At 41.6% G+C, this 27,410-nt stretch overlaps 2 protein-coding genes across 7 annotated transcripts; one reads left to right on the top strand and one right to left on the bottom strand.

The window, feature by feature from the left end:
* Window positions 1-8: 8 nt before the first annotated feature.
* Window positions 9-18,122, top strand: GEMIN5 (gem nuclear organelle associated protein 5). Of its 2 annotated transcripts, none has more exons than XM_042789961.1 (28): window positions 9-201; window positions 378-532; window positions 1,030-1,211; window positions 1,952-2,103; window positions 2,324-2,452; window positions 2,646-2,778; window positions 3,208-3,367; window positions 3,999-4,211; window positions 4,936-5,021; window positions 5,528-5,622; window positions 6,256-6,392; window positions 7,374-7,447; window positions 7,847-8,028; window positions 8,127-8,266; window positions 8,726-8,897; window positions 9,156-9,383; window positions 9,892-10,005; window positions 10,460-10,588; window positions 11,154-11,249; window positions 11,549-11,686; window positions 12,233-12,380; window positions 12,499-12,618; window positions 13,198-13,408; window positions 14,016-14,273; window positions 14,944-15,106; window positions 15,742-16,318; window positions 16,743-16,839; window positions 17,496-18,122. In XM_042789961.1, exons 1-28 carry the CDS (start codon window positions 54-56, stop codon window positions 17,649-17,651), a joined length of 4,593 nt encoding a protein of 1,530 aa, XP_042645895.1. In that variant the 5' UTR covers window positions 9-53; the 3' UTR covers window positions 17,652-18,122. The 2 variants fall into 2 exon arrangements, with proteins under 2 accessions (XP_042645895.1, XP_042645894.1); XM_042789960.1 differs by having other exon boundaries at window positions 2,321-2,452.
* A 1,233-nt stretch (window positions 18,123-19,355) lies between these two features.
* Window positions 19,356-27,394, bottom strand: CNOT8 (CCR4-NOT transcription complex subunit 8). Of its 5 annotated transcripts, none has more exons than XM_033005986.2 (7): window positions 27,332-27,394; window positions 26,164-26,363; window positions 24,380-24,573; window positions 22,742-22,903; window positions 21,785-21,929; window positions 21,016-21,126; window positions 19,356-20,697 (listed from the first exon to the last, which is right to left on the bottom strand). In XM_033005986.2, the coding sequence occupies exons 2-7, from the start codon at window positions 26,278-26,280 to the stop codon at window positions 20,548-20,550; spliced, it is 879 nt and encodes a 292-aa protein (XP_032861877.1). In that variant the 5' UTR covers window positions 26,281-26,363; window positions 27,332-27,394; the 3' UTR covers window positions 19,356-20,547. The 5 variants fall into 5 exon arrangements, with proteins under 5 accessions (XP_032861877.1, XP_042645901.1, XP_042645902.1 ...); XM_042789967.1 differs by having other exon boundaries at window positions 27,240-27,356; XM_042789968.1 differs by lacking the exon at window positions 27,332-27,394 and adding an exon at window positions 26,872-27,159.
* Window positions 27,395-27,410: the final 16 nt, after the last annotated feature.

The following is a 27,410-nucleotide window of genomic DNA, read 5'->3' as shown; positions in this document are numbered from 1 at the left end:
CGCGCCGTTTGCGACGCTTTACGACGGCGTGCGCGGCGCTGGGCGGCAGCGCGATGGCGATGGCGCGGGTGCTGCCCGCCTCGCCCAACTGGTACAGCAGCCGCTGCAGCGACGCCAGTAGCGACGGCCGCCTCTTCGGCTTCGCGGCGAGGCACCGCGTCTGCCTGCTGGACGTCGGTGGCGCCACACCTGCGTTTTACGGTACCGCGTTAACCCTCTCCCGCCGGCGGCTCTCCCTCCTTCTCCCCCTCCCCGCGTTTTATCGGAGCCGTTCGGGCACGCTGGGGGAGGCGGCGGGACCCCCCGGCGCGGGTGTGGGAAGGCACGGTGCGCTCACGGGTGGGATGTCCCACGACGGTCTCTTGCTGTCGGTGCAGGAGAGCTCATCGGGCACGCGGACAGGATCTCCGGGTTCGCGTTTTGCCACAGCCCGGGGCAGAGCGGCCTCTGCGCCAGCAGCTCCGACGACGGGAGCGTCAAAATCTGGGAGGCGGCGGCGCTGGCCCCGGTGGCGGGGTACAGCCTGCACCAGGTAGGGAGCGCGGGGGGGGCGGCCCCGGGAGGGCTCGCAGCGCGGGGGGTGCTGTGGGTCTTGCGGGCGAAGCGAGGTGGTGTTGCCTTAACCGAAGGTGAATTGCCAACCCGGTGAAATTAAAACCGCTGAACGCCTCTGGGCCAGCTTTTTGTTCCAGCCTGAGGGCTGCCGCGTTGTTGCATCACCTTAATGAGCGGGTGGTTACCGCCAAAACCTGCTGGCAAGGCGTAGGAGGTGCCACTTAACCCAGCTGGCTTAAAATCTTTTCAGCAAGTTACTGTTCCAGACTAAAACCATACATTTGAACAGTTACTGTCACTCAGGGCAGCATATCAGCAAATACAGCGATCGTGCCCAAGCCCAGAAGAACTGAAATGCTTTAGAACTGGTTCGGCCGGTGCTGGGGAGTACTCGTCATTTATTTTCTGACTGTTATTCTGTGTTAGATGATGGTGGTAAAACAGCTTTGAATGTATTTAATTCTCTTTCTTCAGAACGCCATCTCAGCGTTGCATTGGTCACCCCTTGTGAAAGATTTGATTGTATCTGGTGATGAAAAAGGTGTAATTGTTTGTTACTGGTACAACAGAGGTGACAGCCAGCAGTTCTTCCCGGAGCCCCGGACAATTTTTTGTCTCACTTGTTCTCCTCACCATGAAAACTTGGTGGCAATTGGGTAAATATTCCTTACATTTTGTTTTCCGTTCTTCTTCTGCAAGAATCTTACTGTGAATTTTTGCTACACTGTTGTAAGGTTTTTTTTTTTCTGTTTTCTTCTTCTGGCATGCAACAATTCAGAAATAACATTTAGATTTAGTAGATGAGCTAAACATAGAAATCCATCATAATGTGAGGGTCCAGGTTTGGTTTGAATCCTTGAAGTTTCTTAAAACTGTTTTTTTTTTTTATTTAGACTTGACTGGTGTTTGTCACATTCTAGGTTACTTCATCTGAAGAGGATTTCTTAGTTTGACTAGGCCTTTGTTGACCACTGCTATTCTAGTGCTTTAGGTACCCAAGACGGCACTAAACAGAGCAGGAACATGAAAGCCCTTTAGACTTAATGATACAGTTCTCTTGAAAGAGAACAAACACAAGAGGGAAGGAGAAAGTGATTTGTGGTAAAGGGAAAAGTTTTCCGTGTGTAAAAGCCACTGTAGTTTTTTAAGTCTCTGAAAGCTATATTACTAATGAATCAGTGTCGTTCTTGAAGCCAAATGTACTGGTTGCACTTCCTGAAAAAGCAGCTGTAGGTACGCTGGTGCTACACTGGAGCTCCCACTGGCTGTTAGTCTGATAGTCCTCTTGCTGCTTCTCTGTCCGTAATACAGAGATAGTGATCCTGCTAAAGAGCTCAGAAATAGTCAGGTATTATTATCCAGGAATCTCATAATTAATTTAAGTCTCTATTTTTAGCTACAAGGATGGCATGGTGGTTATAATTGATATCAGCAGGAAAAGGGAAGTACTTCATCGGCTGCGAGGCCATGACGATGAAATACATTGTCTGGCCTGGTGCCCTGTGCCCGGTGAAGACAAGTTACCTGCTTGGCAAGATGAGCTCCAAGGTATGTAAAAGTGATTAATAGTTTGTGAAGTAATTTTTAATTCATATAAATGTCCTTCTAGAGAATTGAATTCCTTACAGAAAGTCAGTAAGTAGCTAAGCAAAGACAACTGATAAGTTTAATGAAGTATGTTCTGATACAAAATAATATATTTTCAGTTAATTTTTATAAAGCTTTGAATTTTAAAGTATAACAACATGACTTAAATGGTACTCAGTAGTTCCGTCAGAGGAAAGGAAAGTTCCAAATGGGGAGCTGACACAGGACACGACCACAAAGAAAGGTTGTTACCTGGCTTCGGGAAGCAAAGATCAGACCATACGAATATGGAGCTCTACTAGAGGCAGAAGTAAGTAAGATTTTAATGTCTGATAAACAGTAACAATATAGTGGAAGAATTCTTCTCTACCTGTTGCCTTCATTTGCTAACTTGATAGTTTAAAGCATGGGGAGCATACTTATAGCTTCAGATTCACAGGACTTCTTTTTCTCTCAGGGAATTTTGATGTAATAGGTCTAGATAATCCCTCTTGGTTCCTTAGGTGTAATGACTTTGAAGTTGCCACCCACAAAGAGAAGAGGTGGAGCCGTTGATCCTGCTGTTAAAGAGCGCATTTGGCTGACTGTTCACTGGCCTTCTGGTCGTTCCACAGAAATTATATCCAGCTGTTTTGGGTAAGCAGAGCACACAGCAGTCTGGGTAACTGCAGGGTAATACTTCAGGAAGAACTGGGTAGGAAACTTTGACACCCCCTTCCTTCCCAGTATAACTGTAGAGAAGACAGGCCAAGAGTTAAAAGTGGGAGTTCAGTAGTAGAAAACTATTTGTCCTATAATTTTTCTGATAATCTAACGGAATATTGACTGCTAATTGTAAGTTTGTCCATTTAATGGGAGAAAAAAATGACTTGTCGGTTTTCAGTGTGGCTAACGATATAATTTGTAGGCTGGTGTTTGTGTGTGTATCTACATATAGGCACATGTAGTGGTTGTGTGTCTAGCTGTGTTACTCTTGCAGTATGCATACACGTAATATAGTCGCTATATATAGCCTATGTTACTCTTTTGAAGTGAACAGTGAAGTACACGCTTCAAATTTTGCAGAGGAGAGCTGCTACTCTGGGATTTGACCCAATCTGGAAAACGCAAGTGGACACTTCTAGGATCTTCTGAAGGACAAAATCACTCCCGTATTGTGTTCAACCTGAGTTCTGTGAAGTGTCAAGACAAAGAGCTCCTTTTTTCCATTTCAATGGACAGAGATGTGAGAACCATTTATAAAATTAACATGAAAATAGCGGTACCTGTACAGTTTGACTGAGTGAAGTTACCCCTTTTAAGGTCACAAATTTTCTCTTCAAGTGGGTTTATTGTAGCATTTTACAACATTTATTCTGAGCACAGGTTGTGTATATTTTTGTTAGTTTATAATCGCAAGCTCTTACCATGGTGGACTGAATGGTTACAATATTCTGGACATGAATGGTAAGCATTTAATAAAGGGAGTTTACCATCTCTTTTTCCTGTATGTTTCATTTTAAAAAGGCCTGGTTTTCCTTCTTAAAAACATTTACTTGGACAAACTAAAGCATCTATTGTTTTTATACGGTTTTTTTTAACTTTTTGCCTTTTACGGGCAGCAGGCCGCCTCCAATTTTGAAGTCAGAAGAGGACTGTAGTATTAAAATACAGTAATTTTGTATATTGTATTACAGTCTTCCAACTATTGCAGCCCTGTCTATGACATGTAATCCTCTGGGTGTAGATCACATACTATGTCAAGCCCTGAATTTGACCCTTTGATATTTTTTTTTTGTCTCACTCATTCTTTGTTTTTCCTTGTCATACCAGTCACTCTACATTTAACCATTCCTTCTTCCTTAAATATTCCTCAGGTGAAGTGCTGGGATCTGTCAACTCTTGATTGTAGCTGGACAATGCCCTCACTTGGGGGATTCGTCTATAGTCTTGCCTTCTCCCCTGTGGACACAGGCTGTCTTGCCATCGGTGTTGGAGACAGCATGATCCGGGTGTGGAATACTTTGTCCATGAACAATATCTATGATGTTAAAACCTTCTGGCAAAGCATAAAGTCCAAGGTTACAGCAGTAAGTATGCTTTTGATTTCCTTTATCTCTTGTCTCTTTTCTCACTCCATCTGAAGAACATTTCTCTTTGAAGAAGATTTTTCCCAACTCGGAAGCTGTAAATCCAAATTGTTCCTTTTGTACTTGCTTCTTTTCACATTCAGTGCACTTCAGAATCAGACAACAAATTTTTAGACCTTTTTACTGCCCTAGGTACGTGCATTACATCTAATGCAAATGGGCTGAAGTCCAGCTGGCTGTCATATTACTTTTTTGCTTTTATTCTCCTTTGAGATGCTTCCTTGCTTCATCCATAGTTTCCCTTGCTCTGCTAGGAAGTTTGACATGCACAAAAAACAACATGGATGTCTTCAGGTTGGGTTTGACCAGTGGTTGGCCAGAGGCTACTGCCTGGTAAAATTGCTGGCAGCGTTAAAACTTGGTAGTTATTCTTGTTCACACCAAAAATTTTTTCACCATCCTACAATATTCTCCACTTCTATTTTGCAACATAAAGTAGTATTTTGATGATTCTAGTGCATTTCATCTCATCTGACAATAGCTGGTAGGGGGAGAGCCTTTGATATTCATAGCAGAGGGATCAAATCAAGTGGCTGTAGTTGGAAGGGTGGATATAAGGGCTGGTGCTTGCTCATCAGTTTTAATGTTTTCCTTTTGCTTATTATTTAGAAATAAAGTGTCTGTAGCTTGTGTCATTATGAGTCTCTTTCTATTTTGCTTACAGTTATCCTGGCATCCAACTAAGGAAGGCTGTTTGGCTTTTGGAACAGATGATGGAAAAGTTGGCATATTTGACACCACCTCCAGCAAGTAAGAAAGTAGTTGTCACATTCATTCGTGTCAGATCCTGGTGGTATGTTACCATAGGTGAGGTGGTCTTTCCCGAGTTATATCTTTACTATTAGACAAGCATAGGATTCAATTAAAACTAGTCAAACAGTTGGATTTTTCAGTGTATCTTTTCATCTCTCCATTATGTCTGGTAGCTTTTAAGGTAATCTTACTCAAATTGCATGACCAGAGGTGGGAGGACATCAGTCAAGGAAAACTTCAGCCAGAAAGACATTTTCAGGGAATGCAGAGTGACATGCAGGCACAGGTCACCAGGACAGTTTTGTTATATTTTCAGTAGTGTCCTACAGGAGATGTTAAAGAAGGCTTTGTTGAGCCATTGCTTTAGTACATTATAGCACCTGCTGTCTGTTTTCACCACTGGAAATATGTTGCTTTGAAATTTTATTGTTTTGTTTTTTTTTTTTTTTTTTTTTCCTTTTGGTGAAATATGACTGCTCCTCCTTCCTCCTCTTCCTGCCCAGTGCTAAGAATAAACCACCTCAGATCTCCAGTACTTACCACAAGAAGACTGTATACACGTTAGCCTGGGGACCTCCAACACCTCCTCTGTCTTCTGGTGAGTCTTCCTGCGCCTTTTGACAAAGTAGTTCATCCATGCAGATCACACAGATGTCAGGAAGTTGGTATGCCCTACCTTCTTAGGCAAAGGAGCCCCATTTGCTTGGCCACAATCCTTTCTAACAGATAAGAATGCATTGTGCTTAACAATTCCTTAATAGTTTTGCAAGAGAGCAAAACAATCTCTTCTAGCTTTTGAATTCTGATAGGTTAAGGAAGTATGTGGGTGCGGAGTACCACACCTCTGCACTTACTTCAGGGTATTACGGGCCAGTAACTGCACAGGCTTCCCGCAGTGACCATGTCAGATCAAGTACAGGTTCCTTAGCTCCAGAAGTATGCTTCTACCAATTGAACTAAACATTAGCTCTTACGCAGCTTGAATTTTTTTCAGGACCAAAATTTAAAGAGAATTTTAATGCTTGCAGTGATTGTGCTATGGAGAGATCTATTGGTAGAAATTAAAAGTCCTTTCAGAGGATTATATTGTGAGAATTTCTTGCTGCTGGATCACAGACGACTGAAGCATGTATAGAGCCTGTTAAAATATTTTGTTTATAGTGGGGGTGATTACTTCTGGGAAGACTCATAAAGAACATAGAATATTTGGCTTTTTTTCTCTGCTGTATAGGAGGAGAAGGTGAACAGCCCTCTGTAACTTTATATAGTTGTGCTGGAGAAGGTATTGTTTTTCAGCACAACCCCTGGAAGCTTAATGGAGAGGCAAATGACATCAACAAAGTCATCCGAGACACTAATTCAATCCAAGTGAGTATGATTTTGAGGGTGTTTTATGGTTTCATGGTAACCGTGTCATAGTTTCTATGGCCTTGTAGTTGTAGGTCTCTCGTTTTGTCTTCATGATGTGTCAGTAACAAGTAAAAATACCTGAAACCTGCAGTATCCACAGATGAACTTCAGAGACATTTACTGACTCAAACTATTTAATCAGTTTATGTGTTTGTCTCTGAAAAAGAGTCTTTTTTTCTTTCCGCTCAGTGTCAACATGTCAGATTTGTTCCTGGCATGAGTTACTTAATTTTCTACTGTGTAATTTACTTAACTGGAAAAGTTAAATTGAAGTATAGAGTGTAGTTTTAAAGCTGTGTGTGACTGTTTAAAATAATTAGTTCATACAGAGCTTTCAAGTTTCAAAGCACTTGAAATAATATCCTGAATAATATCTTAGCTTAGATCATGTAGTGGGCGTGCATGAGTTAACTACCTCAGTGTCTCTATTTCTGTTGTTTCAAATGTTAAATTGTTATTTTTTAAGTAAATGTTGCAGTGAAGGAAGTCATGGTTTTGCAGGAGTGTGTTTCCATTTACACTGCAGCTAACACAAAGAGGCAGGCTGGTGATAACTGACCATAACATCTTCTCACATATGATCAATCACTTAGTTGAAAGTACAAAATAAGTGAAGTGGGTTAGCTCTCCAGTTGAGGATCTGCTGGGGCTTTCCAAGGAGCATAAGGAGATCAAGCATCAAAGTTCTGCTGGAATTCAGACAAAATTCCTTTGACACATTTCACTAAATTGATAAAAATAATCACTGGTTCTTGCATCAGCTCATTCAGTCTTTCTTAATTGCTCAAGCTTATATCACTGCTACAAAATGCAATGGACCCTTTTGTGACTTTCATTTTGAAGACTAATTGCAACTTTGTACAATTGCCAGTCTTGCTCTGTTGAATGTATCCAAGAGATTTAAGAATTTTTGGCAATAGTTATGTCTTCTTTCTACAGCACAAACTGCCTGCACGTACAGAGATCAGCTGGAAACCTGATGGCAAGCTCTTGGCTCTTGGCAATGAAGATGGGTATGTTTCACTTGCAGGTTAAGGTGGTATATGTGCTGATCTTGACTAGAACCACTGTAGTGAAGCAAAAGTACTTTTTGTTGCCCTGGTTTGTCTGTCTTCTTTCACTGCCAATGTATTTGAATTGTGATAATACAGCATTCCTTGCTGTTCCTTGGTTTAGGTGCTTTTGGCACGGAGGATCCACGTTATCATGTTAAATTATTTTTCCAGGATCCACTCATGGTTGAAACGCACTTTTGCTGATGTACTAAATGAGGGCTCGAGTTGAATCCAGAAAAGAAAAACTCATTTAATTAATCTATTTCATGATCTGTAGTTCTGCTCGTGCGGGATAACAAAAAAAATCCCATTTTCACTGACTGCTGGAATTCTTACACTGTTGTTCTTGCGTTTCAGCTCAATTGAAATATTTCAGGCACCAGACTTGAAGTTGCTCTGCACTATCCAGCAGCATCATAAACTGATAAACGCAATTCGTTGGCATCATGAGCATGGGAGCCAGCCAGAGCTGAGTTACCTGATAGCTTCAGGATCAATCAATGCCACTATTTATGTGCATAATCTGAAAAGCGTCATAGGTAACAGTCCGCAGATTATATTCCAAGTTTTATCATCTTGTTTTGGTTCACTCCCAGTTTGTCTTGCTGGCCATACTTGATCCTTTTTTTTTTTTCAGAGAGCACTTCAGAAGGTCCTCTGACAATAACAGAGCCTTTTCGAACTCTGGCTGGGCACACAGCTAAAATCACAAGTCTCTCTTGGAGCCCCCACCATGAGGGAAGATTGGTATCCGCTTGCTATGATGGCACTGCACAGGTATTGTTCCACAGCCACTCGTAAGTGTATTTCTTTTAGTTTCAAATCTTCCATTTTACAGTGCTTTAGAACCAAGCTGACTAAACAGCAAAGCTTCTTTTGTGAGATAAACTACTGAAGTGCTGCAGATTTACCCTTGGTAACAATCTCCTAGTTCTGGATACCTGATAGGCAGGTATCTCTATATTTTTGCGACTTGCAAATTGATTTGTAAGTCCAGTCATTATTGTTTTCATATTAGCACTTTTGGATCCTTAAAAAAGGAAGATGTTATGCAGATGTATCAATACAAACAAAGGAAGCCCTGAATTTTCTCCAGTTGCATGTTGGTATTTGAAATACCTGTGCAAACGCTCTAAAAGAGAAGCTCCTACAAATGCAAATCACTGAAGAGAAAATGCAGACTATTAGGGGAAGATGAGACTTTCTGAGCAATTAGATTTCTTTCTTATTTATAAGGTATGGGATGTTATGAAGGAGGAGCCACTCTGCAACTACCGAGGGCACCAGGGCCGGCTACTAAGTGTCCAGTGGTCACCAGTGGATGCAGATTCTGTTTATACAGGAGCAGATGATTTTTCTGTTCACAAATGGCACATCTCAAAGCAGGAGCATACACGGCCTCCTCAGGGTAAGTATATTCAAACAGAAGATCCTTTCCTGAAGATGATATTGGAGCTGGGAAGTAGAGAGTTGCCATGTTGAAATGCTATGAGAAGTGGTTATGCTGAATTCCAAATCTGCCTGCTACCGCTTCAGGAATAAACTGTGTCTAGGTTTAAATTGAGTTCTATCCTTATTTGGAAACTAAATGTTGATCTTGAGAGACAGCTAATACACTGAAAATCTCTACAGATAATATCAGGGTAACTTTTGCAAACTTTTACAGGCAAAAAGAGTATAGAATTAGAGAAAAAAAGAAGTCTGCAACCAAAAGTCAAAACCAAGAAGAAGAAAAAGCCTATAGGAAAGAGTCCAGCCAAGCAGGATCTAAGCGATGCCGTGAATGGAGATGAGAGTGCAAAGGAAACGTTGCTAGAGGAAAATGGAATGTCAGACCATGAAGGAGAAAAAGAAGCTCAGGAGGCAGAGGTGCCTGATAAAGTCTCCATGACTGGTAATAATTGAATTATCTTAGTTCAGTGGTTCACCAACTGTTTAGCCCTCAGAGCATCACCAAGTATAATATTTTCATGCAGATTTTCTCATAATAGAGGTTTATTGAAATAGTCCACTTGAAGGAAATACGGTTCTGGAATGTCTTACATAATTTTCTAAACTAGTTTGGGACTAACTGTCTTTAAGAAGATTCTGGCCTAAGGAACAAAGTTACTGTGTGTGGCTTGAAACAGTGTAATTTTTGATCAGTGTTGACTTCTGGTGATAAATGCTATAATACTGCTGGACCTTCATTAGTGTCTGTTGACATCTTATTTAGCTTTCTGACAGTTCTGTCATGTTCTCTTAATATTTTCTTCCCCTAAAGAGCTGTTAAGTTCTATGGCAAAGCAAAGCTTGGTTTCTGTATATTTCAGAAGTAATGTCATAGCAGCATACTTGACATCATCACATTCTATGGGCTTTTCCATGTATTGTTTTTCTTTTTTTATCATTTAACTCCACAGTGTCCAAGGATACATCTTCAACTGCATATGATTATTCTCCATTCAGCTTGCCAAAGCCTTTTGTGACCCAGAAAGCCGCTCCTGTGAAAAAGGATCCACCTAAAGAGAAACCAAGTCAGTATGTTTCAGGGACTTTTAGCAGTCCTGCATCAAGGCAGAGTTTTTAATTCTCAGTTTCTGTTTGGTTGCAGCTTCCCTTCCTAATGTGACACCAAATAAGTGCCAGAGAAAGAAGAGTGTGCTTTTAAAAGCTCTTAAACGTTTTAAGTTGCTGGTGCTTTTATTTGCCCTGCTTGTCAGGTCACTTGAGTAGTTGTTTAATGTGAGGTTAGATATTGCCTTTTAGTTGCTAGTTTCATTTCAGGCAAGATGGGCAGAAAAATACGCAAAGTGATCAGTACTCGGTTGTCATAATAGTGATGCACGTGTGATGCACGTGGCACTTAAGCATCTGGGTTTTGTTTTCCTGTGCGAGGAGTAGGGGGGCGGGTTTAGAATATGTTGGAGAGTTCTGCTGTAGGACACTCTTGTAACTGTGCAGCAGCGACTAAAACGTCTGATTTTTCAGATCCTGATGTCTCTCTGAAGAAGAGGAAGCCTCGTTCTATTCTACCTTTCAGCACATTCATGGATCACAGATCAAAAGATGAATTATATCAGGACTGCTTGAGGCTGGCTACATGTCTGAAAACCAAAGGTATCAGTCTAAAACTAGAATACTTAAAGGATAGGTGCTGTAAAGTATTCAGAAGCCTGTGCCTAAGGACTTGACTTGGACCACTAGGTACTGTTTTTTTAAATCCCTACCTTTATCAAAGTGTGTGACTAGTTGTGATCTCTTATTTAACGTCTCTTGCAGTGTTTCAGCACTGTAGCCATGCCATACAGTTTTTGAGTAGGATCCTGTGTTGTGGAGATAGGGTAGAATTGTCTGTGTACGTGCCAAGTTTTTCAGAAGCATGGTATGGGCAGTAGAAAATAAGCCATTAGGAAGATGTTTGTATTGTTCCTTGGAGTACGCAAGGGAATGTGATACATTTGATTTAGAATAAATGTTCTGCACAGACATCATCCTTCTAATCAAACTTAGATGGAAGTCCTAAGTATTGACCTGCAAATTGTTAAATCTGCTATACAGGAAAGAAAGAAGACATAAGTATTTGCCAACAGTTGAGTGAAATGGAGTGGTACAGTGACTTGGCAGGTCCCAGTGCCCAGTGTTGTACCAAATCTTAAATATTAATTCTTTTTATCTGGTCTAGATAGTAATGAAGACGTGTCTCCTGACCTCAAGGATCGCATCCACTTGGGTCTGTTCACAGACAGGGCTTCTCTGCACAAGATGATTGATGTGGAAGGTAAGTGCAATAATGAATCCACTTTGCCAGTATGTCCATTGTAACTGTTACATTCAAGGAGAAAACAAATTGTAAAGAATGCTTGAATTTTCTTTACTGTGGATTAAAGTACAGGATTAAAAATGCAGGTCTCTGTGAAAAGAAGAAAAGACATATTTTTCCCAAATAGTTTTTACATCTTTAAGATGCAAGCCTGCAATACCTTAAGCTTGAGTATTCTCACTTTTGCCAAGTTATTTTACTTTGGCAAGTAATGCCATTGCACTCATGCTGATAGGAAGTGTGCTTGCTTCCAACAGGAAAACATCACTTGGAGAATGGGCATCCAGACCTCTTTCAGCAGCTCATGTTGTGGAAAGGAGATATGAAGGGTGTCCTCCAGGCAGCTGCTGAGAGGGGAGAGCTAACAGACCAGCTGGTAGCAATCTCACCCATGGGTATGCTCGCTCTTGTAACACATAAGCAGATGGAATTAGCTGCCAAGGGTAGCCTTGTTCTGATTGTTCCGGGTTGGAAACTCACGACTGTTCCAGACTGGAAGGAAGTTGCTTCTTTAACTGCTTGATAACAAAAATCAAATGCAAAGCATATCCTATTTATGACAAAGACCTGGGTGTTTCCGCAAGCACCCTTAGGTTGGGATAGCAGGAAATAGAGTGGTTTCCTTTGGGACTTCTGCAGGAGCAGGCTCATCCTTCCAAGCACAAGATCGGTCCTCTGTAGTATGTAGCAGTCCTTCCAGTTTGCTGTTTAAATATGCTTTCAGTTATTTTACTGGTAGTAAAGTCCTACAGTTGTATTCAAGCCCTAGCTTTGCCCTGCTTCATTGCCTCAGTGACTTTTATTAGAATGGTTCAGAAACAAGAAATAAATGTGGGGCAGAGAATGGATACGTGTTGAAAAAAACAGTGATGGTATCATTGCACAGGAATTCTTCCAGTTTTAAAATTTTGCCTCTAATTGTATTGCCTTCTCTTTTGCAGTTGGATATCAGGCCTGGGTTTGGACAGTAGAAGCCTTTGCAAAGCAGCTGTGTTTTCAGGAGCAATATGTGAAGGCTGCCTCCCATCTCCTGTCCATCCACAAAGTATACGAGGCTGTTGAGCTGCTGAAAGTGAACCATTTTTACAGGTTGCTGTATATGTTTAGGACTTGTTCCTGTTTTCTAGCGGGGTAGATTTGACATTTTGGTTCACTTTTTGTACACAGTCAACTAACTTTTCTATCTGATTTCCTTTATGTGCATTAGGGAAGCAATTGTAATTGCTAAGGCCAGGTTGCGTCCAGAAGATCCGATTCTGAAGGATCTGTACACTAGTTGGGCAGCTGTGTTAGAGAAAGATGGTCATTATTCCATGGCCGCCAAATGGTGAGTGTTACTGGGAAGAAGACAGAATTGGTTCTGTGCCTGAAACAAGGAAGGTTCTTGGTTTTGTAGCAGCTGAAATCTGTTAACTGGTATGGTTGCTATTTGTCTGAGGTGCTTTCTGAGCCCGAGCTCCCTACACTCCCTCTAGAAGCTCCAGAAGGCTGTTCAGAGCAGAAGGTCCAAATGCCATACTGCAGTGGAGCCATCTCTTTCCACAGATATTACTGGAAGTCTTCAAAAACTAGTCTAGCAAGACTTAAGATTGGGATGGATACAAAAAGACTATGTGATGTTTCCAACCTTTCCACTGTCTATTTGTTTCTATTTCTTATCCAAGCTGTGTGTGGTATGCATACCACCAGAGGTTTCAGTCCAGATTATTAGCCTGTGTGACGCCCTTTGTAGCTTTGCATCAGATGTCTGTAGTAAACTTTGGTAAGGCGAAGTAATGACAGTTCTGAGAACCTGCAGAAAATACACGCTTGCCTCCACTTGTATGTTTGTGCTATTGTGTTGCAATACAATTTAAAACCAGTATTTTAGTACTAATCAAGTTGATTTGCTTTTATCTCTTTTCAGTTATTTGGGGGCTTCCTCACCCTATGATGCAGTTAAGGTGTTGGCAAAAAAGGGGGATGTGACATCCCTTAAAATTGCTGCGGAGCTTGCGCTCTTATCTGGAGAGGAGGAGTTGTCAGCAACTTTGTCTTTCAGATGTGCCCAAGACTTGCTTTTATCCAGGAACTGGGTGGGAGCTCAGGAAGTCCTTCAGCAACATAAAACTTTATTTGTGAGTCTGGTCGTTTCCTTTCCACTTTCTTTAGCGTTGTCTCTCTCCAGGTTAACTTGATTAACTTCCCATATGTTAATAGCCCACAGGTAGTCCTTTGATCAAGTTCTGCCTCAAAATCTTTTTCTAGAAGCTTATTGCAGTGACCCTATGAAAAAGCATGTGCATTTGCAGATGCAAAGGGGCCATGGTGGGGAGGCACGTAGGCTCTGTGCTTGTTAGTTATGAGGAGGTTGAGAAAAGTGGAATTTTTTTTCAAGTATGTAATACTGATCATAAGAAGAAAGAAGCAAAGGAAAGGATTCACTGTTTACATTAAAGGAACAAATGAACTAACTGTAAATCCATCTTATGGAGATTTAATCCAGAAATTTATTTTCATGTGGACTGAGAAGAAGGCTGGCTTAGCTTGTTCTAAGGTTTCCTTCTGACCCTAGAGTCTCTATCTGCATTATTCTTTGGTAGCTGCAGTTGTGAGACAGCCTATCACCAACAAGCTGCCACTAGCCATGATGTTCTTAAATTTGCCTACTTGCTGTGGTCAGTAAGGGATTGGTTTTCTTTTAGCAGCAGGTCAGTGTTCTCTTTTTTTTTTGTCTTGTTAAAGGGACAAAGACTTGTTTTCTGCCTTAACGAGCTGCTTTGCAAGTGCCTTAGTGAAAGAAATCCCTGTGACCGAAAGAGCCCCGTGCCTCCCTGTTACCACAGCTGGGAGCTGAACAGAGAGGCCTCGTTTTTGGACATGGTGATAGAAGTGTGGCAGAAGGTATTGGGCATGGACACCACTGAACAAGCCACATGTGCGCAGGAGCAGCTGCGCCGTATCGAGCATCTTCCTTCTACCAGCAACACACACCCCAAGCAGGTAAATGAATTTAGAGCTGTATACACACTGAGCCTTTCTATGGCATATGCAGTAAAGCGCAGCCATTTATTGGTGTTGTGCTAGCGATTCCCAGGGAACTGATGTCTGCACCCGGCTGCAGGATGAGGTTATAGGCTGGGAGAAGTAGATGACAGGCAGCTGGGACAGCTTGTGTAGCCACCAGTTTGTTTCTGCATTTGTTTCTGTGCAGGGTAAGAACCGACATACGGTGTTGGTGATGAGCACTGAGATGTGCTGACTGGGCGGGAGTGGTGGGCATAGCTGAGTAGTCTCAGCAGTGATTCAGGGTTTTGTGTTGAACTGTTTGGAGAGGCAGGGCTGCTTGTTGGTAAAATATCCTGGAGTTCAGAAGGTCTGTTCGTAGCCTGGTGCTCCTGCAGCTCTTCTCTGACCACAGTGAATCACTGACCTTTGACACTCTCCCACTTCTCATCCATTTAGTAGGACACATGCAAGCACAGCTGCTGATTTCACAGTTAAAAGTAATGTAAAAGTGCTCCATCTCCTGCATGAAGGAAACTGTAAATTGCATTGTCATTAAAATTGGTTTTGGTTAAGTCGTGTTTCTGGTCTCTTCCACAATGGTCATAGTCTGTAATTCATACTTTGCAGTAAAACTGTTAATCATGCTCTCTGGTGCTTCCTGTAGGTGCTTTTCCATATCTCCCATGACTTGACCCTTGCAGCCCTGAGCTATCAGACTGCTACCTGGGATGAAGCAGTGAAAAGTATTCTTGGAGCTGTGGCCCGCAGTTATGATGCTGGTAATTTCACTCTAATGCAAGAGATTTGCAGTATCATCCTTCCTGAAGGTAAGTCTCTTCTTGCGTCTGCTGGCATTGACAGATAGGGGAATCTTCCTTGTAAGCACAGCTGTGTGTCCATTAATATTACTAGGCATAATAATGTTCGGAAGGAGCAAGATATACCCATATATATGGCAACCTGTCAAATCTGGCTAGTGCAAGGGCCATTGGGCAATAAAACTTTGTGGCTGTGGAAGGAAGCTCAGCAGTGCCAGCTGGTGTGGGTGATGGAGGAAACTGAGCAAATTCTGTTCTGTAAGAGAGGTGGGGACATTGGAAGGCTGTGTTCATCTCAATTACAAATCCCTCCAACCAGCCCTTCCCCTCACTCTCTGCAGAGTATACAGGGCATTTACTTTGCAGCTCTTGATCGTGCAAGTATCTTGATGTGCAACTTGTGAGCAAGCAAACTTACTGTAGATGATGAGAACATGCAGTCTCATGCTAGTTAGAGCTGAGTATTGTGTTTAAAAAGATTTCAAATATGTCTGCCTTTGATTTTCTGCTTCCTACTCCATTCTGCCAGCGTCTGAGTAAATCTCTGCTTTGGGTCTCCACGATAGCCATTCATTTACCAGATCTGGTCTTCTTCTTTGGAATTCTCTATAAATTATTTGTAACTTTTTTTTTTTCATTATTAGGCTGTGGTAACCTGAAACACAAACTGGATAGCACAAATTCTCAGAGTATGGACGCATGCAGAAGTTTAGAGGGCTTTGTGGCTTATGGACTGCTGTATGAGCTGTGGTGGAACCCACCCAAAGCCACCCTTGTCTTGCAAAAGGCTGATTTGGATTCTATGATGGGTCCTAGTGAGCAGACAGCTCTTGAGAAGCCTTACGTTTCAGATCAGTCCTGCTCTGAAGAACCTCCTGATCAAACTGCAGTTGAGATGGATAAAAACCTGTCCAATACAAATGAAGTTCATACATGTGAGCCAGAAAGTGATTCAAGAACTAGCTCAGTTGATTTGGTAGAGAGACAGTCAAAACTGAATGGCTGCAAAGTGCTTCTTTCAGAAGAGATTGCTGCTTTACAGAACACCCAGAGAGATATAGCCGAGGTCCAGCAGATTTTAGCTGACATGATCCGCCAGCATCAGCAGCAGAGGAACAATCTCCAGGAAAACACAAATGGAAGCACCCAGGAAAGCAACCTGCAGCAGAGTTCAGAGACTGAATCAGACAAACCGTGCTCTGACAGCAACCACGTGAATTGGTAAGCTTCAGAACATGAATGAATGGATTGAAAAGCATTGCACTTTTTTGAAATGTGCTGCACACGCTTGTTTAGCTCAGATTGCCTCTCATCTCAAGCTTGTCACCCAGGGACACTTCAACATACATTGCATTTCCCTGGGGTTGAACTACCATGAGCATAAACTTAATACAGCTGAATGATTTCCTGATACATAGGGTGTGTTGGTACAGTGAATAAACAGGGCAACTTGAAAAAGGGAGTATAATGGAAAGCACAAGCACGATCTAAGAGGTCTGTCTCTTTGTAGAACAATTATTTGGGACTTTGGCAAGAATAAGCTAGAGCATGTAACACCTGTCCAACTTTCCTGTGGTCCCTCTACAGAAGGGAGGCTATGCAGTCATTTAAGCAAAAGTTACAACATCTGCTCTTTCCTTGACAGTAAAGATGAAGTAAAGGAACCAATTACGCTCCCTGAGCTAACGAAGCAGCTTCTGAAAGCAAAGCAGAAACTAGCCGAGTTTCCAGACAATTTAAAGGTAAGTTTTCAGAGGGCCAGTGTGGTTCTGGAAAAATACGGTCTTTTTGTAAGGGCAGCCTCATCATAGAATCCCTTTCATACAGAAAGTAAGGAACAGTGACTTTCTTTGTGATTCTGTAGCAATTTTGAGAGAGAGTGGGTACATGGCATCAGGATGGTATTTTTATTTCAAGCATAACTTTCTCCGTGCAGTTGCAAAGTGTAGGTGAAGCTCCTGCATGGGAAAAGTCAATGGGATATTCTGTATGAATCTCTCCCATATATTTTAAAAGTAATCCCTTGCTACTAAGAATTATATAACCAGTTTTAATAAACAGTGAAATCAGAAATTTAAGGCATAAAATGGCCTTTATAGATTAGGAACTATAAAAACTATGCATTGCATGTTTGAAACCCGTGTTTCCTAGGCTGTCTCATCCCCTCTGTTCTCTAGTCTGTAATCTAACTGAAGGTAATCATGGTGATTGTGCAAGAGGGGGCAAACCTGGTTAAACATGCACTGAAAGAGGAAAAAATACATCTGACTCATGACTGACTATCTGTTCCAAAGATACTGCAAAGTAAGGTCTTTAGAGAGCTGGCTGCCTGAATGTGTTGTAGTCGAACAGTTAAAATTGAGAGAATAGACATCACCTCAGGTTCCTTTTTTTGCAGGTCTTCCCGTTCCCTGACGTGCTGGAGTGCTGCCTTGTTCTCCTTCACACCGGCTCCCAGTGCCCTCCTGAGCTACGCGAACAGGCGTTGGATCTCCTTAAGAAACAGGGTAGCACTAATATTTACAAGAAGGCTGGCAGGAGGTTCTTGACATGACATTCTGAGACCAAACTGTCTCTATTGAGCTGCCTGCAGCTACTTAACACCAAGGCTGTTTGTTCTTTCTTTGAGTGAAGGCTTGTTTTGATGGCCATGGTTATTTTGGATAAAACTACAAAAAATCAGGTTTACATACAGACTCACTTGTGGTCAACAACTACTACTACTCAAGGATATTGTGTTAGAAAATTGAAAAGCAGTAGGTTGTGGCCTTGAACTATATAAAAGATTTTTGTATAGTCTTTTTTTTATTTGATGGAAGTTATGCTAGTGAAACCTCTTGCTGTTTACATGTAAGAGAAACAGTTTTGAGCAGCTGTATCAGTCTTTCAGCAGAGGAGGAATAGTAGCTGCCCTCAGGAAAATCAATGGTTTCTGTAGGAAAACTGACCCTTAAACCAGTATTGTTCTCAAAAGCAGTGTGAGTTTATTTTCCCTCCTTTAAATAAAGTCTCCTACCACTCTGAATTGGCATTTAATTTGATTGATAGAAATCAGTACCAATCAAGGGCAAATGCGTTAAAAATAAGCCTGATTTGCTGGGGGTTTTTTGTTAAACTTTATACATAAATCATATTCACTAGATAAAACAAAGCAAGTACTTTGCATTGGGAAGCCACCTGTACAACAAAAAAAGGGAGGGCAAGATCTTTTTGTATTTGTTGCCAGCATGACTAACAAGGTAAAGCATTTCTCCAGGTCAAGAAAAGTCCCAGCTTTTGTCAAAATCCATGGCAAAACAAACTGCTTTTTGGTACAGTGATGATAAAATTGAGGTACTACCACATTCTCTAGAAAAAAGCTGTTCTAGATGTGCCAAAAATAATCCTAAATTCTGGAGTCTTGAGCATGCAACACTTTGACCAGTTTTGCAGCTTACCTAAAGGCTTTGCCTGTCTTGTTAGAAAAACTAACTCTACCTAATCAAAGAACAAGGCTGTATAAGCCTTAGCGAACGTGGCATTTATCTTAAAAACATGCTTATAGAAATTTCCAAATGCAGCAGAAAAGTTTATGGTAGGATGGGGGTGGTCATGAATTTAGTAAGTTTGTAAGTACAATAACAATAACTAAAAACAAAGGAGGAATGGATTTTGTTAAATCAAGAGCTATTCCAGATTCTTTCAGACACAATGCAGATGTTCCTGCTCCAAGGTAAGTAAAGCCTCAAAACAAGTTGAAGAGTAGTAGGAGAAAGCCAGAGGTTATACTTCAACACATCTGCAGAAGGATTTTTATCTGGTAAACTATTGCCACTAAGATGAATTTGATAAATTCTGTACAAAGGACTTGAAAACCAGGAGGGGGAGCCAGAGCTTAACAAAACAGTCCTGATTTTAAAGCAAGAACCCCTAGAGTTGAGGTGGAGCAGGAAAACTTCATGCAGGACAGAAGAGCAAAATGACTTGTCACTTTAAGTGGCTATGCTGCACTGAAAGAATACTCCACAACACTGCTAGCTGATCCCAGAGACAAGGAAGAAGAAAATACAAGTTCCCCCAAAGAGATCTTATGCTCAAATTTTATCAACTACTATACCGTAAGAACAAAAGCAGATTTTACTAAGAACTATCACTGTAGCGCATCGTAAATGGTAGAAGAAGGAAACCTGAGCATCTCTGAGCTTGTATCATTCGAATTCCGATTCAAAATCCTGAACTTTAGGAATTCTAGTGCTTGATGGAAAATCCAAAACAAGGCCTGGTTTAAAAAAAAATTTATTTTACAAAAATTAAAAACAAGTATTTACAAGCATTTTCAATACCAGCTCTAAACCTCAACTCCTAATAATGGATTGTTTAAGCTTGTTTAAAATGTAAGACAAAATACTAAAATTTTAAGTTTGTGATGCCCAAAAGGGGTTGTGGTGGTGTTTGGTTTTTTTAAGAAAAGTCATTAGAGCTGTTAAGAAAAAAAAAAAGACTGTAGAATAGCTCATTTTTTAAAAAGCCAGAATCCCAAGCTGTTCTTCCATCCTCTAACTGCTTTTCAGATGTTTGTAACAAAAAGAAATGGAACCATTTTGTTTGTTGTTAAGCATATAGTAAAAGCAGCAGGGGGAAAAAAGGAACAAACATTTATCCATCTGCTAGACTACTTGTGTTGCAAGGAGAAGAATAAAATTTGTAGGTTAAATTGAGGAAAACTGAGGTCAGAGTATTGGTCCAGTCCCCTGTCAAAGGTGAACCTTTGGGCCTCATCATCTACTTCAGAACAGTTTATTAATACCCATAAGAACTAAGCTGAGGCTCAGTATGGGTTAAACCTGTACCATACAGAATTAGAAACTGTGGAGAGCTGATCAAATCAGCTTCAGTAATAACCATTCCCATTGTTGTTAAAGCAAATCTCTGAATATTTTTAGCTGCAAGGACCATTTTTAATGTCATCCATTCCCAAACCTCTGCAGTGGTCAAAGGGAGCAATTTCCACAGACGACACAAAGATAAAATAAGAAAATATGAGGTGAAGCAGTCACCCTCACAACATGCAGAAGTTTTAAAATAAGCTTTATAAAGCACAATTTGCAAATTTGTGTGCATGTCTGTCCATTTTCAGTGGATTTCCAGACCCTTAGCTCTACTGAATATTCTACTGTTAAGTCTTCCTTGCAGATTCTGTACAGTATAAAGAGGAAAAAAACAGAGGTATACACAGTAGGTTCTGTCTTTTGCCCTTGGTATTAAAAAGATGGCAAACCACAAATGCTGGCATTAGGAATTCAGTCAACTCTCTTCTGGATTTCAAATGAAGATGCAGCTCCAGCAAAACTGCAGGCCTTCTGCAGGCTGTATACTGTAGATGCCTTTTGTTTGAAACACTATTAAGGAAAAATGGTTGAGGACAGCAGCTGCCAATATGGTAACCATGTTCTGCTGAGGGGTACCGCTTATCATGGCTGCATGTTGTTGATAATAGCCAAAATGCTCATTTTCTCTTGGGCTGAGTCCACATCTTCATTTTGTTTCTGAGCCACTCCTGTGCCAAGGCCATACAGCCGCCCACAGTACTTTGCATCATCAATTGTATCCTCAAAAAACAACTGCAGATTTGAAAAAAAAAAAGGAAAACACAGGTATTGTTTAATTGTGCCTCTAAATCAGAAAGCACCTAATGTGAATTAAACAGTGCATTTGAAGCCAGCCACCTCTAAGATGCACTGTGCAAATTAAAATAAGCACGTGGAAGAGGAGTAAACAGAAGTCTGTGCCAATATTAACAATTCCTATTATTGACAGTTTGAAGCTGATGGCCACAAGGCTCAAAAAAACAAACCAAAGCAAAAAACACATCATGCATGCTGACATTTATGGCTAGGAACTGGAGAAAGAAGAACCATAAATAAAGAATACTGCAGTACCTCTTTCATTCTGAAGAATGCCATTCCCGTGAGAAGAGAGTCCGATCCTGCCTGGTGTTGTCGTCCAATTCGCTGCAAATCCAGCTGATCTGCCACTTCTTGAAGGCCACCCTGCAATGAGAACAATTTTATTTTGGAAGATCCATCTCTTACCAAAAATGCCAAGCTTCTCCAAAATGTGAGGCTATGATGAATCAGTGCAGATTCTAGCAGTACACACACACCAGCTGTGAGTGAAACAGAGTGGTAAATACTGTGGTAAATGCAGAAATACTCTTCTCCAATTTAGGTACCTTGCTTTCCTGCTGCAGATACCTGAGATGACTTTGGGTACATTCATAGGTTACAAATGATGGACCTTTCCCTCCCTTTCCTCAAACAAGGCTGTGATTCAGTAGCTAAATTACTTTCAACCCTCCAAGTGTCTACCAGTTAATCAAGTCATTTAGTAGTTCATGTAAGAAGAAATACTCCACCTTGCATAGGAAAGATAAGCATGCTGGATTGTAATTACCCTCTGAAATTACTGATAGACAAACTAGAAGCTGATTGGAATGTCCCCTATATAATACACATATTGGTAAGTCTAAAACTGGGGGAGCAGCATCTATTAGATACAAACCTAGTCATAGGTGCTTAGGTGTGACTACTAGCTTTTATACACCCTTCCAGTTTTAAGATGTGATATATGCAGCAGTTCTGTCACTTGGTTTACTGTACATTTACAGTGTTGATGCCCATCTGTCACTTGCTGGGGAGATACAAGTACCTTGAGGTTTTTGCAGCTCTTCATTAAGTACTTTACATCATAGATAGATGGGAAGAAAAGGTTCAAGATATGGAAAAATTCATGTTCCTCTTCTGGTAACCTGGAATCTGTCAACAACTTCACCATGTAGCCAAAGTCATAACCACTGAAAACAAGAACATACAGAAACCAGATAAGCAGTCAACACCTACAGTCAGTTGGTACCAATATCTCATTTTTCACAAGAGTTTACGTGCTGTAGTTTTCAAACCTTAAAATTTTCTAACATTCATAAAACTCCTCTGGATCAGAGCCAGAATTCATCTATGTCCATGGAAGACTTCTGAATGCTCCCTGGGTGCTTCTGCTGGCATCCTGCAGAACAGCTAGGCCACTGGGAAGAACACACTTTTCTTCCCCAACACCCCATGTTTCTGTCACTATGGGCAATATGGAAAAGCAGGAAACCCTCCAAGTATGTGTTGCTACCACCTCCTCCTCCCTCAAGTCACTTCACTTGCAGTGATAACAAGGACCTGAGGCTTTGTAATCAAGTTGCTTGAAACACTACAAGAAAGATACCTTAAGTGCACAGATTACAAGGAAGGAAACACAAGATGGAAGTTGAGAACACCACCAACATTGTAAGAAGAAACAAAAACTTGTACTTTAAAATGCACACAAGTTACTAAGTCTAGAAATCACATTTCAACTTACTAATAACTTCCTCGATAGACTGTGACAGCAAAATGATTTGCAAGCAACGCATACACAAAATTCAAACCACAGTAAGTGCTAGTAGAAAATGAAGAGCCAAGCATCCTTACTTCCTGGCCTTCGTATCTTTAAGCTTATTTTAAGAACTGCAGAGCTGCCAATTCTTCTTAAAATCTGCATCAGTCTCCATGAACAGCAGCAGCAGTGTTTCAATCAAAAAGAGATTTCTCACTTCACAGTCAGTAACTATCCCAGACGTACCTGTGGAAGGACAGCCATTTCACACTGTCACTAAGGACGACCCCAGATGTCATAAGCAACTCAGCAAAATGCAGGGTATCGATCCCTTCTTCTTCATGCTTCTGGAACTGCAGCCCAGAGCTGGCAAGAAGGTCTATGGAATCCTGAGAGTACATGTCCTCCCTGAAGGAGAAAAGTAGCTTTGCACTCAAGGTGCTACCAAGTCAGGCTCATTTTAGAAAAATTCTCCCCACACTGGATTTCAAAAATTGGAGTGACCAGTAGGCTATCTCTGGGTTCCACATTTGTCTCTCTAGAAAATACAAATTGAATCAGTTTTAATACCACTACTGCAGCCTCCTACATCCGTAACAGGCTACTCTGTGACCGCAACTAGTTAATAATTCTGTTGATAGTGCAAGATCCAAAGATCCCACCTCCATAGTATGGAATAACATTTTGAAAAATGTCACTTCTGCAAGGTAAATGGAAGCACCACAGATGAGAGCATGGAGAAGAGGGAAGTTCTCCCAAATAAAATGTGCGACTCTCAAGCACTGAGCATCATTCCTGTCTACATTTTTCTTTTTCACTTCACAGCACATACCATTGTATCATCATCTCCAGTTCCATCTCTGGGAGTGAACAAAATTGTGTAATACTTGACTAAGGAAGGAAGACAAGGAGGAGTGATGATATGCTTGGTGGAGAGCTGAGCAGGAACCCGATGTCTGCACTAGTTTGTTTCATTTGGGGGGTGTAGGGAGGGAAGGACATGACAACACACAGAGCAAAATTCATGCCAAACATGGTAACTGAGTGAAATGAAGTTATCACACTGGGAAAACCACTTCACTCTGATTTCAATACTTTCAAGAGGCTCACAAATTTGTGGATGTATTGCAACTTTTGGGTTCAAGAACTGTGATCTGCACATAGCAGCTACAAATTTTGGTAATGTTTTCCAATGACGGTTCCATAAACACAGTGACTGATTTCCAATAAATGTGTGTTTGTGGCAGATAAACCCTCTCTTTATTTCCAGGCAGCTCTAGCAGCAATTATGCTGAGTTTGTCTTTACACTTACAGGGGAAGGGATAATGAAACTTGTTTCAACTGTAACCCAGGATATGGCAGTATGGAGGAGACAAGAACTGCCACACTCCATTTTACAAGATTAATTCTCCTGAACAGATGTGACAATTACACCAACATTTTTTTTAGATCCCAGTTTGTATTTTGGCATGGATCTGTAAAGAGGTATTTTACCTTTTGCTGCAAACAGCACATCCATGTATTTTTAGCAAAAAGAGATGGATTTTTATATATATATAAAAAAAAGTATAAAGTTTCACATATACTTCTGTACATCTAAATGTATAACATTCTTCCAGAAAAAAAAGTAAGGCACATAAAATTATTGGTGATAGGCAGTATCAAGGGAAAGGGTATTATGGATAGGATTTTAGCATGGCTTTGACTTCCAGAAATATTGCAAACTCCTGTCATGTCAAAATAGGTTCCCACATAATCTGTATTGGAATCTAATTTTTTATTGCTCCGAACCACCCAGCAATGATGAACATACGGACACCTGCCAAAGGAAAGCATCACTTCAGCAGAGAGATTAGGCAATTATTCCCTAGCTAAAGACTCACGTAAGGTTGAATTTAAAGTTAAACTGCCAGGTGTTGATGCCAGAAGGATATTCTCCCTTCTCATTTGTGAAAGTCAGGCCCAGCTGGATAATTTTCAGAAGGTCAACATTACACCGAAGAAGCTGATATTGATAGTCTATGGAACTCCGGAATTCACCAATTGGCCTTACAACAACTCCAGGAAACTCTGTGTCCTAGGACAGAAGGGAAAATCTTATTTCATCATTTACTCTATTAGAAGTCATTATTATCACTCTATTGGGAGTCTATTCAGTTCCACACTTGCAGGTTTCAGCATCACATTCTGTGAGTTCTTCCGTAAAAATCAGTTTGTTTGTTTTTTTTTTTTCTTTCTCCTTTTCTATATTCATACAGACTTTAAGCTGCTACAAGTCAGACACTAAAAAAAAACACCCTACACAATTTGTTAACTGTTGCATTCCTTCATTACAGGTACCCTTTCTTTCAGCTTTGTTTCATTCCCAAGTCATCCAATATACACCACTGTATCATCTAAACATCTCTTTCTCACAAAGGACTAACCCTCTCATTTTCCCTAAATTTCCTAAAATGGACTTTTACTTATTTATTCAGTGTTCTTTCATGTTCTAATTACAAGTTAAATTTAGCACTCTGATCATCTTCATTCAATAATCCAGACAGTGATAACCTGTTTTGAGGAACAGCCAATGCCTACACTAACGAACACTGCTGCCAATCAAAACAGACCTTAACAGCAGAGCAACCATCTATTAGATGAAGAACATTTTTACTTGGCCAGTGATTGTGTGCTATCTCTGCTGAAACCCAAACTTCCACACTATTTTTAGTCTCAGTTAAGGTCATACGATTTCTATCGACTACAGCGTATGCAAAAACTTTCATGAAGAATCCAGTCCTGGGTATCTGACAAAATCTCTCCGTTGCCCAAGATCTTTTTGTGTCCACTCTTACAGCACAGCCACTAAAACAGGTCATAAGCACACTTCCAGTAAGATCAAATAGAAACAAGAAAGCTCATCTCCCATTGACATAACAAAAAGTCCCATTCACTTACACAACTGCATTCTACACTGCAATATTACACATTCTGCAGGGGCATGTGCTTTTATGCCACACTTTTATGAAGGACTTTTCACATCTTGAAGTTTAGTGTTGCTAAGCAAAGTTGGCATAACTTACAGTTTCATAACTAAAACCAGTTATTTATGTACCCAACTGGCTCCTGCCAAGTAGATACAGGGTTTCAAGAACAGGAAGAGATTCTTCCCACCTGGGGAAATTCTAGTCATCTTAAATAAAACTTTCTGAACCCATTGTCCTACCTACAGCCAGAACATTTCTCTAAGAATTAACACTGAAACTCATCAAAAAGCAGGCAGCCCAGCTGATCAGTTGTCACTTGCAGGTCTTTTGTCCTACAAGACATCTTCCATAATCAAACAGAGAAAGACATTCAAAGGACAAATACAGTGGTGGAAAAATAAAGATTTAAACCCAACTGTACATCTGTTTCATTGTTCTGTTGCACAAACTAATTACGAGTAGCTAAATGTTTTAAGGTGGTCTTTCTTCCCCATCTTTCATTCAATCCTTACTCAGCACTACGTGTATTAAATTCTGGAAATTTTCTACAGAACCACCTTCTAATTTTTCACCACCTAACTTCCAGCTCAGTTTGACTGGGGGTACAGGGAAATAATTTCTCACTCAAGAATCAACTTATTCTGCTACCCCAAAAAATCCCTTGACTAAGGCAATTAGGACAAGTATAAAATATTTACCATAGCGATGTAGCTGTAACTTAGAACAATCTCTCGAATCTTCCTCATCTCTTCTTCCAGATTGTTCGCCCATACTTCACAGATAACCTGGCTGTTCTCTGCAAGGGCCGCTGGCATCTTGCAGGCACCACAGTAAAGACAGCTGATATTGAATTCAGATGACAGCGTAGAACAGCAAGCTGTGTGATCTTATCAGTGTGCTGCATTAAACAGATAAATAAATAATGCTTTATATGAAAAAGATCTACATATAAGAATTGAATGCTCTGTTGGAGTCTGTCACACTTCCATTTTCAGCTTCAAATAGCCCATTTAAAGTTTACACAAAGTTTTTTCTTGCTTTTATCACCTCCTATAAACGTGCTGAACAAGAAAAAAGTCGTTTACAAGAGCATCTGTTCTGGTGACCAGGTGGATGCACAATTAACAGTCTGGTTATTTATGAGAAGAGTCATTCTCCCTGTCTTTCTTCTTCTCTGGCATAAGCCCTGAAACTCTGGGCGTACGATGCACAGGCAGGGAATCCTCACATTTAATACTCAGCCACTGTGACAGCCTTTACTGACAGTAACAGAATGCTTTACAGACTACATTTAGAGATGTGAGCTTCTCTGACGTAATTCATGAAACAACGAAGTAAGGTATTTCAGCTCACACTAATGGCAGCTTCAGCAGTGCTACACCGAGGATAAAGCACCGGTTGTTTACCGTTTCCTGCAACAACACGGGAAAAACGACCCCAGCTTTCCGCAGGCAGGGGTCAAGCGCTCCGACCGGCGGCCGGGCCCTGCGCGCCGTTACCCGGGGCTGCACGCGGCGGCCGGAGGGCCGTAACGCCACGGGGGGGGTGTCTGTGTGTCCGTCCCTCCCCCTCAGTCCGCCGGCGAAGGCCGCGCTGCCTCAGGCCCCGGGCCCGTCCCGCCGCCGCCGGCCCCGCGCAAGACCGGGGCCGCCCGGACGCGGCTCATCCCGCTCGGGAAGCGGGAGGGTCCTGGCACAGTGTCGCGAGTGTCCCGTGTCGCGACCACCCCCCCCCCCGCCGCCCCCTCAGCCCCTCACCGCGGCCCCGCCCGCACCTGCTCGCGCGCTCCCAGTCCCCCCCGCCACTCGTCTGCTCCGGCGCTCCCCATAGCCTTCCCCGCCCACCCCCTTCCCCCGCGCGCGCTACCTGCCCGGAGGGCGGGGCCGGGCCGCTCCCCTGCGCGCAGGCGCGGCTGCGGCCTCCGGCGCGGGGGGCGGGACTTCCG

The sequence above is a fragment of the Tyto alba genome, unplaced genomic scaffold, assembly GCF_018691265.1.
Source record: "Tyto alba isolate M040663 unplaced genomic scaffold, T.alba_DEE_v4.0 Super-Scaffold_17, whole genome shotgun sequence".
In the NCBI taxonomy this organism is placed as follows: domain Eukaryota; kingdom Metazoa; phylum Chordata; class Aves; order Strigiformes; family Tytonidae; genus Tyto; species Tyto alba.
This window is presented reverse-complemented; position numbering and strand designations above follow the sequence as displayed.